This window comes from Salminus brasiliensis, chromosome 5 (genome assembly GCF_030463535.1).
Source record: "Salminus brasiliensis chromosome 5, fSalBra1.hap2, whole genome shotgun sequence".
In the NCBI taxonomy this organism is placed as follows: domain Eukaryota; kingdom Metazoa; phylum Chordata; class Actinopteri; order Characiformes; family Bryconidae; genus Salminus; species Salminus brasiliensis.
The window spans coordinates 9318528-9333211 of record NC_132882.1 but is presented as its reverse complement, the minus strand read 5'-3'; the positions used below and the strand labels follow the sequence as shown (position 1 = coordinate 9333211).

Genomic DNA, 14684 nt, shown 5'->3' with positions numbered 1-14684 from the left:
CACTTTAATGTCAGCTTTCTGTCTTCAAAACTCAGACTAGAAGGAGCAGGAGAAGGCCATGGCGCTTTCAGGCAGCCGTTTCCCCAGATCGCCACCTAATTAAGAAATGGCAGGTAACAGGAATGGTGGAGGTCAAGTTGAGGTCTGGAGGACGACTGCTTGTAGTAATGCTAGACAAAATTCCTGTTTGACCTCAAAAGACTCCGGAGTGGTGGTGCACTACTCTACTGTGCAGCGACACCTGCACACACATGACCTTCACTGAAGAGTGATCAGATGTTTTGGACCAACCTTCCAATCTTTGGGGAAAGTTTTGGCACCCTACATTTTAGCCAAATGCTCTATTAGTCAAATATGTAGGGGCATTTTGTCCCAAAGTTTGTGGACACAGCACTATTAGCCAAATATTCTGGATGTGCTTTTGGAACAACCGTCCTTTATACAAACTTTTGGCACCCTACATTTTAGGGTAAGAATTTTCTTTTTTTTCCAGGTAATATTTTTGATTAATTCTTATAATAATTCTTATAATGTTCAGTATTGTCAGTGTCTGCTTGGTGGATACAGTATGTAAGCCATGCTTACTTTTACTTCGACAGTGATGTTAGACAACCTAATCAGTGCAACACCAGCGTTAGCTTGTTTTAATAGCCTAAGCATGGCTTTTTAACACGGTGCTGCTGGGAGTTGCCAAAAATGAGAATTAGTGATGTTTAGTGTCTAGCTCCAAAATTGCTGTTTGCTTTAGCTGTTGATTAAACGTTCATCACTGCATCTTCAGCTGCAGCACGTTTGATTCTGATGCACGTACGAGAGTGACCAACGTTCACTACCATAGGCATGGACAATGGAAAGAATTTTCAACTTTATCAATACACAGATTTTTTTGCTTCAACAGCCTGTAAAGTGTTTACCCATGCTTCACATGAAAACAGGATCCCCTTGTGCCACCACAACAGATCTAATCTGACCATTTGAGGCATGGACTCTACTAGATCTTCGAAGGTGTCCTGTGATGACTGGCATTAAGATGTTACCAGCAGATCTGCTTCAGGCCGGTAAGTTGTGAAGCAAGGCCTCCATAGTTCAGATCAATCGGCCTTAGGTGCCCAGGACCCTGTTGCCGGTTCACCAACTGTCCTTTCTTGGAGCATTTTTGGTAGGTACTGACCACTGTATAACAGGAACACCCCATGAGACCTGCCTGATGTTGATGACTCAGTTGGGTAGATCACAAAGTATCTCAGATTCTTATGTCTTATGCCCTTCCTCCCTGCTTTTAACACACATCACCTCCAAGAACTGACTGCTCACTTACTTCCTAATATGTATGAATCCCACCCCCTCACTGTAGATGAAAATAATCAATGGGTCAGACTTCACCTGGTGCCTGATGTTATGGCTGATTGCTGTACATACTGGGTTTTAGAGAGTGTAATGAAGCAGTGTAAGTGTGTATGTGTGTGTTAGTGTGGTATAAAGCAGTAAATGAACAGATGAGTAGCAGCAGTATGACTGTTAACATCATCATATTAGCAGAGCTGCAGAGGAAGGCCGAGTCAGCACTGCTGCAGTTAGGGAGGGAAAGACAATGATAATATCAGAACACGTTTCTGTTCCCAGAAAGCCATGTTTTTCTAAAGGTTACTGCAGGAGACAGGAGTGGGGGACAGAGGTGACGTGATTGGCCGTCCACCGGCTGTAATTAGCGGAGCGTGTATCGGTGGGATATGGGGGGACAGATGGAGAGGAGTGTGGATCAGAAGCAAGGAGGTCCGCCTAGTCGGAGCATTAGGGATATAACACAGCACTCCGACACCCACACAACTGCAGCAAAAGCACACAATTAGTTATACAGAGCACTCTGCCTAACACACACTCGTCCACACTTACACACAAACACAGACACACACAAACTAAGACAAATGCATCAACAAATACACTCATTTACATTTATTACATTTATGGCATTTAGCTGACGCTCTTATCCAGAGCGACTTACAAGGTAACTCATATTACAGAGGAGGGTCAGTGTAGTGTCTTGCCCAAGGACTCTTATTGGTGTAGCGCAGCATAGTCACCAAGCCCAGGAATCGAACCCTGGTCTCCCACATGGTGTGGTAGCTCAGTGGCAGGTAGTGGTGTTATCTGTTGCGCCACACCAACCACTCAGAGAGATGGGGTAAAGTTGTACGGACCCTCGCGTAGCTGAGCGCACACAGATAACTTTGAGATACACTATGTGGACAAAAGTATTGGGACACCTGCTCATTCATTGTTTCTTCTTAAATCAAGGCTATATATATATATATATATATATATATATATATATATATATATATATATATATAGCCTTATATATATATATATATATATATATATATATATATATATATATTCATTCCTCATTCCCAACTCCCGAACTCATCCTAAAAGCATCCCAAAAGTATTGGCTGGAGCTCCACAGTTCAGTGCTCAAAGTGTTATAAACCTCTAGCTCACACCTGGGACTAGACAGGCTCAAGTTTATCTACTGCAGAGAGTCCTATTCTATTCTATTCTGTGTCAGCAAAGGGTGCAACTTAAAGTAGCTGAATACATTCGTTAGAAGGAGTATCCACAAACATTTGGACATATAGAGTAACAACAGATAAAACACACATATACGCATATTAATAGCTTCGCTGCTCGTTGCTGCTCCAATCTACGCGCCCAAACCCAAACCTCAGCTCACCTCCGTCCGCACCCTTATTTATGGATGTCATTAAGACAGAGGGGGAGAAAAGGCTGCTATTTAAAAAAGATTAAGAGAGGGGACAGAGATTAATGCTTGCGGCCTTTTTTACGCACTGCAGATTCTCGCTCTGTCACACACCCACGGCTGAGCTACTCCCCTTTAAAAATGATACATCAACAGGCTGAGAGAGGATCACACAGGTAGAAGAGAGAGAGAAAGAGAGAGAGAGAGAGAGAGAGAGAGAGAGAGAGAGAGAGAGAGAGAGAAAGAAAAGGACAAGACTGAAAGTAAGAAAGTAAGAGAGACGGGGGAGAATAAGAGAGGGGGGAGAGAGAGAATGCAGAGGGGGTGAAAGGGGGAGAGAAGAGAGAAATACAGGAAGAGAGAGAGAGAGAGAGTGAGTGAGAGAGAGAGAGAGAGAGAGAGAGAGAGAGAGAGAGAGAGAGAGAGAGAGAGAGAGAGAGAAAGAAAAGGACAAGACTGAGAAAGCATGGAAGCAAGAGAAGGGGAATACGGAGAATAAGGGAGTAAAGAGAATGGAGAGAGAGAAAAAAGGGGTATAAGGAGAGAGAGAGAGAGAGAGAGAGAGAGAGAGAGAGAGAGAGAGAGAGAGAGAGAAAGAGTGTAGATGGGGGATGAGAAAGAATGTGGCAATAGAGAAAGGAGGAGAAAAAAGGAGAATGGAGAAGGTGAGGGGATAGGATAGAGAGAGAGATAAATACATAAAAAGAACGAGAAAGGAGAGAGAGGTTGAAAGAGAATGAGGAGAGGGGTAGAAAGATAGAGAATGAGAATGGAGAGAGGGGGGGTGAGAGAGTGAGAGAGCGAGAGAGCTGGGGCCTCTAATGTGCTTGAAGTGCTTAATAAAGAGAATATAATGTCTGAACCATTAGTGTTGAAAATGAAGCCACTGAGAGCTGTTGACCTCAGCTCAGGTCAAGAGAAATGAGCAAGGCTGCACAATGGCCCTACACTCAGCTTTGCAAACATACCCTAATACTACTGCTATTATCCATGCAAGAGACCTCCACAGGACCACCGCTGACCAGATATTTCATATGTATTCCCATCACAGCAGCGTTTTAGTGACAGTAGAACAGTTGTTTATGTTTCTGCATTTCTGTGTAACCTTTCCTTTGTCTTATTTTTTTATTATTATTGTTGGTGTGTTTATTCAGGGTACTCTTCACACTGTCTGAGCAGTTTGCCTCTTCTCTGACCAAAAAACCAGCAGAGGGACTTTCGCTACCGGCTGTTAAAGCGGCTGGGGGACCTTCAGTGCGACTGAAAAGACTGCCCACTGCCGGCTGTGGGACCTTTGTCGGCACTAAGGAGTTTTCTTGCCACCGGCTGTTAAGCTGGCCAAGTGGCAGAGGAGACTGCCCACAGTCGGCTGTGGGACCTTCAGTGCAGACGAGGAGTTCTGCTGGCTGCTGGCTGAGAGTCTTTTCCCTTCAGACAGAGGAAGATTTCTCCTGTCCACTGAAGAACTGCGTTCTTGTGTTTTTCAATTTTTGCAAAGTGATTCTGAGTTTCAGAAAAAGGATATTTGTCTGTTTCAGTGACATGACCTTTTTTGCAGAGACCATTTTTGTAAGAAAATTCTAATATATTTGAGAGAGATAATGGGAAAGTGATGTTTTAAACTATGTGAAATGTGATTTTGACCTCAGTGATTTTGAGCATGGCATAATTGTTGGTGCCGGACGGTTTAACTAGATTTCTAGAACTGCTAATATTCAGACAACAGCCTCTAGGGTTTTCTCAGAATGGTGTAATAAAGATAACATTCAGTAAGCTTCAGTTCTGAAGACAGGAATGTTCTGCCCTTCATTATGAGAAATGTCAATATAGAACAGCCAGGCTGGCAGCTGGCAGAAATGTCCAACCTTGAGGTAAATGGGAAAACACAGTCAAGTTTAACTTCCATCAGCCAAGAACAGAAAGCTGAGGCTAAAGTAGGGACAGGCTCACCAAAACTGGACAGTAGCTTGGTCTGCTGAGGCACACAGATGGTAGAGTCAGAGTTTGACCCCAACAGTATGAATCAATCGACCCAACCTGCCTTGTGTCAACAACCCAGGCTGGTGAAGGTGATGTAATGGGTGGGGAATGATTTCTTGGCACATTCTGGGCTTGTTAATATCAATATTAATTAGATAATAATACCAAAAATGTCAATCATCGGTTGAATTTCATTGCTGACCACATGCATGCAACACTTACTTCCAGCATCACTGGTTTCATGAACTGGACAATGAGTTCAGTGTTCTTCAGTGGCCCTCCCAGTCACCATCTGAATCCAAGAAAACAGCCTTTGGCTGTAGTAGACTGGGAGATTAGCAGCATAAAGGTGTTCTTAAAAAAATTGCAGGTGAGGCACTCACGTTGATGAGGCCGTCATGTCAACATAGATCAGAATTTTTCAATCTTGTGGAATCCGTGCCACGTACAATTGAAGATGTTCTGACAGCAAATGGAGGACCCAAACAATATTAGAATAGTCTTCCTAATCAAGTGTTCGTTGAGTTCATGGAAATGGCTGTTGTGGTCATACTTTACTGTGATGTGAGACAGATGATGCACTAAAGCACACTTCAAAGTCATTAAAATTATTATTATTCTGTTTTCTTACTTTGGGTGAGTGAACTGGTCCACCAGTGTGACCTTCTCCACCAAATCTCCTCCAATGGTGCGGACCAATTCGTAGAAGTCGTTCTCTGTGTAGCCTTCAGCCGGCAGCCAGAAGGAAATATTGTTGAGGAGTGATGGGTATTTACTGAATTTCTAAAAGACAGACAGACAGAGAGAGGGATGTTTGAGAATTGTCTAGTACAACGCTGTTTATGTATATAATGGCACCTTTTATGAGAACATAATTAATGGGCAAATGGTCCTATTTCATTTGATATGCATAATTCTATTACTTATGCATAAATCTCAAATTTGCTTATCTATACAAATGGACAAAAGAACATTTCACTGTTAAAACCTGTAGTGTTAACTCATCTTGAAGCTTTAAAATTCTCCACATTTCTTCCATTGCTATAGACAGGCCTGTCATTGTGGGTGGACCTCAGGGGACCATGCCCGCCCGTTAGATTGCTAGGCCTGCCAAAAACCGGTTGTATATAGGGCTGGCATATCAATTTTACATCCACCAAATTATTTTTATTTCACATAAAAATAAAGCATTCTAGCTTTGTGCCGGGTAGGCTCCAGACCCACTGGGAGCCTGACCAGAACAAAGCGGATAAGAAGAGGAATAAATGAAAATAAAACACAAGTGGAAGCAGCGGGGGTATTCTTGATTTTAGTAGCCTTCTCAATATGAATCTAGTACGTGGATTCAATACATACAAATTAAGCAGAAGAAGCAAGAGGTATGCCTGCTTGATATTTCTCAAAGAAGCTTTGTTTGACTGACTGGGTCATATTTGCTGTCAAAATTTGCAGATTTAGTGAAATCCATTCTTCTATTTACGAGTGCAATGTTGTTTGTGCCACTGGCTGCCACACAACCCATAATAGATCTGCTTAACAGTTGGCAAGAGGTTCTTTTAGACAATTGCTGTTTCTTATTTGCCAAATATTTTTTTACATCATCATTTCACATCATATGTTAATCTAGATGTTGTTTTTAATATTTCAGAAGTTGTTATAAGGTTGCTTTTTCTATGCACACAAGGAATGTGTTGACTATGTGTCTCTCTACGTTTCTGCAGGTCCTTTCCTGAGTTTGCTTTGCCTTTCTGGTTGACATTCAAGCAGTTCTATCTGTACCTTTTCCTGGTCTTCCATTTTATAACATGTTTTTATAGCATTCCCTTGATTTGCATGCATCAGTTAGCTTTATTTTCAGACCCTTAACTGCTAAGAGAACCCTGCAGTCGTTAAATGTTAGCAAAAGAGTCAGAAGAAATTATTATCGCTGTCCAATAAAAACATATGCCCAAAACTGTGACTTTACATTAGTAAGCAAAAATGTTCTTAACATTTGAATATAATTTAAAATGAGTTTTTTCCAGGTAATTTAGAGCATTTATAGTCATGTTCTATTCACAGTATACAAAGCAGCTACTGAGTTCAAATCATGAAGAAAACTAAAAATGGCCAAAAATGAAGATGCTTGTTTTTTTATTGAACAGCAGTGATATTCTCTGTACAAACTTTTTACAAACCAAGGGTGCCCACACTTTTACATACAACTGTACAGCAAGGCATAGAGATATTAATGTTTAAACAGTCTGGGAGAGCCGAGTTCTCTCCTTGTTCTTGCTTTCCAGAGGCCTTACTTTGAAAATCTAAAAGCTTTATTTTTTTCCAATATTCCCACCAACTCCTACGGTGATGCATCTCTCCTCCACAAGCCTGGTCAGGGAAAGACCAGTAAGCATCTCGTCTAATGCCTTCCAAGTGATCTAGTCGCACAGCTTTGTCCAGCCCTGCACACATCCTCCGAAGAGACTCAGAGGAGAGCATTAAGCTCTAGACCTGACCGCCTGATGATGCCCAAGTGGCCGATTTGTCACCAGAGAGGGGTAGAAAATGTCCACTCGTGTCCTCGGGAACTGGCAGCCACAAATACAGAACAGCTGGGGATCAAACCGGAATCTGCAACGCTGAGCTGTTCTCTGACGGCACCCCCTCAGGGCTGAATCCTGACTCCGTAATGTCTGCAGCACTCTCATTCCCATCAGCCACCACCTAATGACAACATCTGCTTCCATACAAACACAAACAAATCAAACCAAACAGACAAAAAACGCTCACGAGGAACACGGCCGAACGACTCAAAGCAACTAAACAATCTGTTATTAAGACTGTAGACACAATTAAGCGCGCTTTGCGTCTCCTCTCTGACAGAAGCACTGAGGAGACGGAGGAGAGTACCCAGCCATAAATAAGGCCTGAACTGGGATGATGATACTAAATGCTGGTGTAGAAAAAGAAGTGAAGGCATTAGCGGAGAGGAAGGAACACAGAACAGAAGCCTGAATAAAAGACTGGGAAAGCGAGAAGAAAAAAAAGTGCTGCTTTGAAGACACTGCAGCAGTTGGAGGCCAGCAGAGAGGGTGAGGGAAAGAATCTGGGGGTTTAGATGAGAGGGAGAAGAGATGGCTTTGACTGCAAGTTCCACACCAAACACTCGAACAAAACGATAAACAGGGCAGCGCTGCGTAATGAGCAACGGGAGAGAAATATGGCTGTACTAGTAGTCATTACAAGGTCCACAGGATAGGTGGAAATGGCCAATTCAAGCCTTCCCTGCAGCAGAACAGAACACTTAAAATGACAGTTTAGTGAAAAATAAACTGTACAACATACTGTTACCTAGCAAATGAACAGAAAAATATTCAATGTAATATTTGCCCATTTTGAAAGATGTCCGTATGATGTGCAATGCCAAAAAACACTGAAACAAGTATATTTGTGAGCAAATAAAAAGAAATTTCACATATTTTTCAATGTATTTTTCAATATTTTTTAATATATACATAGTTCAGTCGTGATATGCATTAGGAACCAGAGGTTGAGATGCCTACAACACTGAAGTAGACATTTTATTGGCTATCCAAAACCTCCAGTGAATGTACATGCGCCATCTGTTGATGGCAACAAATATATATATGGGGCACACTGTACACTGAACTAGTGGCAGGGAGTACACACGCACCCAGAGTGGTGGGCAGCCAACTCCAGCGCCCGGGGAGCAAAAAGGGTAAAGGGCCCAACAGTAGAAGCATGCCAAGCCCGGGAATCAAACCCACAACCTTGTTATTGATAGCCCGGCGCTCTAACCGCTAAGCCACCACTGCCCCCAATATATAGATAGATGTTGTCTTCCTTCTAAACATTCAACATTAAGCGCCGGGCTATCGATAACAGGGTTGTGGGTTCGATTCACAGGCTCCGCAAGCTGCCACTGTTGAGCAAGGCCCTTTACCCTCTCTGCTCCCCGGGTGCTGGAGTTGGCTGCCCACCTCTCTTGGTCACAGATGCGGAGGACACATTTTGCTGTACAGTGACAATGCGTGCACCTTACCTTAACATTGCTACAATGTTGTCCAAAGGTGGCACCGTTTACATTTTCTCAAAAAATGTCATCTGTCAACATCTTCTCTAGGTAACACTGCTGTTTGATCACTTCTGTCCTGGCACTGAAGTGGAGAAACGAACTTCTCCTGGGTGTCCGAACGGCAGAGTCGTTGACACAACATTTCTAAGAGTACTTGGGTGAAGTGTAGTGTAGTGGGCCGTATTATGGTCTCCATACTGACTTCTGTATTTAGTAGTGTCTAAGCTTAGAGGTATATTTAGGATTCTAGCCGATACAAACTAGCTAAGGGTATTTTCTGAGTGAACAGTGATGCACTTTTGTAAGAGTGTCTGCTAAATGCCTTCAATGTAAATGTAATGCATCATAAGACTACCTTTCCAAAACTCCCTTTATGCTCCATTATCCACTTTCTGACAAGAGAACACATCATATATTTATATATTTCAGAACATTGAGACAACATTGCGGCCACCAAAACAATAGGTTGTCACAACCGGGTTGGCTGGGTTACTGCACATATGAGGGTAAGAGGGTACCAGGCGAAGGATGGTAGCATCTACAAACCACTACCTTTGAGGAATGTGTGTACCGGTGTACCAAAAATGAACATCTCATACATCGAGTGTTTCCCAACAGCATAACAGTGGTGCCCCAAAGAGGGGAAACACGACTCGGGCTAATGGTACAGAGTAATCCACACACCACTGTGGAGCAGTTCATTCTTCACTAAACAATCACTTTAATTCTTTTAGGCCGAGGGAGAAACATGCCTATGTGGAGATGCATGTGCTGTAGCTCCTTTGACAGAATATCTGAAGTAGTCTCAGGGAAAAAAAGACAAATACTCTGAATGGATCACCAGTGAGACGCTTGGTTGGAGTTATGAGGCTTCAGGCAGAATTCGCTCTCAGCTAATGGCTCATAACTGCTTCTCCAGCTCGAATCCACTCACAAACAGATGAGGGTTCTGGACGACGTGAACCCATCGGGCCTCTGGGCCTCTTCTGGAGCCTGGGGTTAAATATACACTTATACCCTGAGGCCAGTCCCCACCCACAGGGCCAAAGCGTTCACAAAAGCCCTCCGGGTCCTAAAAAAGCTCCTAACTCTTACAAGATCCTTCCAACCTCTCACAAGCTTTTTGGGTTTGCCAGCCTTGTGTGTTGAATACCAAGCAGAAGAAGATGAAAGTTGCTCCTGCAGAAGCGAACACATGCTGTGGAACGGAGAGGAAACGTTCACGCTGAGAAAGTGACCAGTTCATTCTCAAGCACTCCTCCCAAACACGTTAAAAGAAATGAAAAGTTACCATCTGTGAAACAGATACAAATGTCTGACATTTTCCATAATATCCGACAGAACTACACCAAGCTCATTTAAAACGCAGAACAGAGGGAACCAGAGAACCAGAATGAACCACCCACACTTTAAAAGCCTCATATTCAATGTCTTTATTGGATTACATTTCTTGTCCTGAGGTCTATTTATACACTGGTGCTCAAAAACTGTTGGTGGATGGGAGATTCTTCAATTAGGGGAACATTAAGGTCCCCAGGTTATAAATTCATGCTTGAAATACTTCAATCAAAATCAAGTACACCTGAGCAGTACAGCAGTCTTGGTGGTTCAGTGATAGTTATCAATAATTTATGAATAGTTCTGATCAGAGGAGGATGGGTCGGGTCCCCCTTGTCAGTCTGGGTTCCTCCCAAGGTTTCTTACTCCAGCTCTGAGGGGGGTTTTCCTTGCCACTGTCGCCTTTGGCTGCTCACTGGGGGTCTTAGGCTTTTATGTCTTCTTAGATTGCTGATTTCTTGACTTTTTACTGATTACGGATTGTGTAAAGCTGTAAAGCTACTTTGAGAGTTGTAAAAATCACTAAACAAATACATTTTATTTGATTTAATTTCCATTTTTAATCTTTTTAATCTGTCTATTTTTTAAAAGACACAGAATGTGGTAAATACATTCATATTTATCATATAAATAACATCATATTTTTGAACAATATATTACTGTCCCCAACATTACTATCGTTCCAGCAACAGCCTGTGACTTCTGAAAATTAAAATAAATAAATAAATAAATAAATAAAGTTATATAGTATAGTATATAGTATAGTTATTCACATATTCACATGATTTAAATGTATTATATATTTAAAGTGCATGGTACACTAATACTGAGTAGTGTTACTGTTAGATCCATGAACTAGGGTGAAGATGATCATTACTGCACCACGTCATTACCAGCAAAGGTTGTTGTGAAGGTAATGACACCGGATGATGGTAAAGGCCGGTTTTGAGTCTAATCATCAGTATCTTTGTACCTGTTTAGAAATTACAGTAATTAAACTTTCTAAAACTGATGTTCACTGTTTTTAGTCAATAAGACTGTAAGACATCAGTAGAGCTCTGGAGAACACAGTAAAAAAGTAAAGTTTTAAAGCAGGCAAACAATTTCTTGACATTATTAACATTTTATTCTTCTTATTATTACATAATAAATATTATTATATAAGTTGCGAAGGTAATAATAAAAAAACAGCCATTTATAAATTGATCTAAATCAGGGGTCCCCAAACATATTGCCACCAGAGACCCCACTCCAGTGCTAAAAAAGGCCCAAAGGCCCTCACAGCCTTATCGTACAAAAACAATTCAACTAAATGTCCAAAGGCACATTCTGATGGTGTAGCTGCAAAAAAACTGTTCTCCGCATTCTTGCATTTGCTTGCGGACACCCCTCCCAATGAATGCATTCAGCTCCTTTAAGACACACTCATTGCTGACACAGATGTGCAAATGCACACACACAGCTTGTCTAATCCCTGAACAGAACCATTGCTAATAACATAGGACTCTCTGCAGCAGATAAACATCAACCTATTGGCACCACAAATGACCAAAATACTATGACAGAGAGAGATAGGAATGAGTGAGAAAAAGAAAAGTGAGATAGTGAAATCACAGATAGTAGGTGAGGGAGAGGGAGAAACATAGGGGAGAGCGAGAGAGAAAAAGAAAAGCAAAGGTGAGAAAATAAGAGAGAGAGCAAGCAAGACAGCGAGAAAGGGAGAGAGAGAGAGAGAGAGAGAGAGAGAGAGAGAGAGAGAGAGAGAGAGAGAGAGAGCATGAGCGAGCGAGTGAGCGAGCGAGAGAGAACATGCATACGTAGCAGATCTGGGAGGTGTTACCGTGGTCACTGGGGGCTCGCTTGCTCCTTTATGGGCTTTTCTCCAGAGGCGGCAACGATAAATAACTTCAACACGAGGATCAGACAGGCAGACAGCTACATCTCTCTCCTGTCTGTGTGTGTGTGTGTGTGTGCGCGTGTGTGTGTGTGTGTGTGTGTGTGTGTGTGTGTGTGTGTGTGTGTGTGTGTGTGTGTGTGAATAATGGACAGTGGGCAGAGAGGGAGATGGGCTGAGGAATGACCTGCAGCCAGAGAGCGAAGGTGATCACTCACTCACACACAAACCCTTTCTGCAGGACTGCTACACTGTCAGTGTCCAGTCTACCACCGGTGCACAAGCACACACATGCTTCTGTCTACACTACACTCTAACCGTCCACTTCTGGGCTGTAGCTCAGTGCTGCATACAGTTCTGTGCCCAGGTCTTACACCATCTCAGACTCAGACTGAGGATATTCCGAGTAGTTAATTCAGGTAAATAATATTTATTATCTAATCAAATAAAATACGCTGTAATACATAGGTAATAACACATTTTTACAGTGAATTAGACTTGTACCCTGTCAAAGAAAGTGAGAGGGTAAAATCCCATGAGAGTCACCTTACATATATTTTCTAAATATCTTATTTTATATATTATTGCTGCAATTCACAGAAACAACTGGAATCCAGGCACCAAAAAAGGTGGGAGCTCACTGTTTGGTCCTGGTGAAGTCATGCTCTGAAAACGGGGCCCACTGAGGTTGTAAATTTAGCGACATGCTAAGATCAAGCAAGAGGGAAAGCAAGCAAATCTGGATGAGCAGGTCTACTAAATGTGCCTAAAAAGGTTTTATCCTCTAAACGGGTGTGATTTGAGCCTATGTTAGCTGGCCATCGCAGGTTATACTCATCACGCTCCATGGACCATTGGTTCGTTAGTATTTTGGGTGGATTGCTGTTGAGTCCAACTGCTCTTAACTTGAGCAGATAAGGGCTTGTTTCATTCCCAGTTTGGCTGGTTCCTTTAATAAACGCAGCTATGCTCCGGAATGATTTGCCACTCAGTCCGACTAAAGGAGGTGGGTTCCAGCGGGAACGTGAAGTCAATGCATACTCACTAATGGTAACAGAACTGAACAAATCCCTGACTTTTCTGCTACTTCTTAAAGCAGCATTATGCAGGAATAGGCATTTCTTTCTCCTGGGCTCCCCCTACAGGCAGAGAGTGAAATTTGCATTGAGACTCTCCTACAGAACATGCCTTTAACATGCATTTTACAAGCTGAGAGATACAGAACCATCACAGACAGTGAAAGAAGCATGTGGACTGAGGTGGTAGAGCAATATTATAGGATTTGACCCTCTGGATAGGCAGCATTATACAGTTCCAGCAAGCATTTTCCTGCATCAGCAAAGTTACATAGAGCAGTTTCTGGTGTGCCGAGTCCAGTGTAGCAACAATTAAGGTTCTATTCTCCCTATTACAGCCACTGGAGCATCAAAATGATTTTGAAGCTGTTGTTTTAATGTAAAAATGCTACTTACTACTGCTCTAACATTTTCACGCTGAACATATTCATTTGCATTAATGCTAATATATTAGTGTTTACTGAAGCAAAACCCGGCGTACAACAAGTGACCTAAAACCTGTGCAGAGTGCCGCAGATAAATATGCAGTGAATTTGTATTTATGGCACCGTTCTCAGGTCATTCTTCATGCGCAATGTTCTCCCTATCTGAAAGACTTATTTGGCTGGTGTAAATGTAAAAACTGGCTGCTCAGGGGGTGCTGGACACCTGTTCAGCAGAACACCACGGTCCACTCACACCTGCTGCTTCTCTGCCTCATGACCCTTTACAGGCAAAGCAGAGCGGAAATGTAATCAAGTTACAAAGAAGAACCAACAGCAGTAACTAAGCTCAGTGCTAAGCACTCTGTGCCAGAACCTTGACAAACTGAAGTGATGGGTCTTTCCGAAAAAACCTCATGTTCATCACACAGTGCCCATGTTTCGGACACAGTGTGATGAATTGCTGTACATAAATATGACTGACAATATGACACAAGTCAAGGTTTACAGGGCTGACTGAACGCTTTCAAGCCTAAAGGCCTGTATGTGGACACATCCTTTAAAGGACAGGTTCCACATTAGTTTCACAAGATTCTGAAAAATGAGTACTACTTGAATAATTCATTGGATAATTAGTAGGTGCTGTATCATTTATACTTATTCAGTAATTAGAAGTTACTGATTATTAACTACTCATTTAATAATTAGTAGGTACAGGATAATTAGCAGGTACTGTATAATTTATACTTATTGAATAATTAGACAGTACTGAATGAATACTATGTACTTAATACTTAATAGGTACTAAATAATCAGGAGATGATAAATTATTAGCAATGACATTTATAATTATTGAATAATTAGCAGTTACTGAATAAATACTACAAATTGAATAACTAGAAGGTACTTAGTAATCAGTAAATAGTAATTAGTAGTTAATGTATAATTCAGACTTAATTAAAATGAATTAATACTCTATATTTAATCATTGGTAAATGCTGAGAACACTCCGTAGACACAGAATTTGTAGGTACTGTAAAATATAAATGTATTTTATAGATAGTAATAAGTAGACACAATTAATTGGTCTTGTGTAAAATATACTTGGGTCTAATATATACTTATTATTCAGTAGCTA

General features: G+C 41.7%; 1 protein-coding gene across 1 annotated transcript in view; it reads right to left on the bottom strand.

The window, feature by feature from the left end:
* The window catches only part of fars2 (phenylalanyl-tRNA synthetase 2, mitochondrial), a 198708-nt gene that overhangs the window by 72616 nt on the left and 111408 nt on the right, over positions 1–14684 (bottom strand). Inside the window, exon 6 of the mRNA XM_072678708.1 lies at positions 5373–5524. Coding sequence (XP_072534809.1) covers positions 5373–5524 — 152 coding nt within the window. The remainder of the gene's footprint in view (positions 1–5372; positions 5525–14684) is intronic.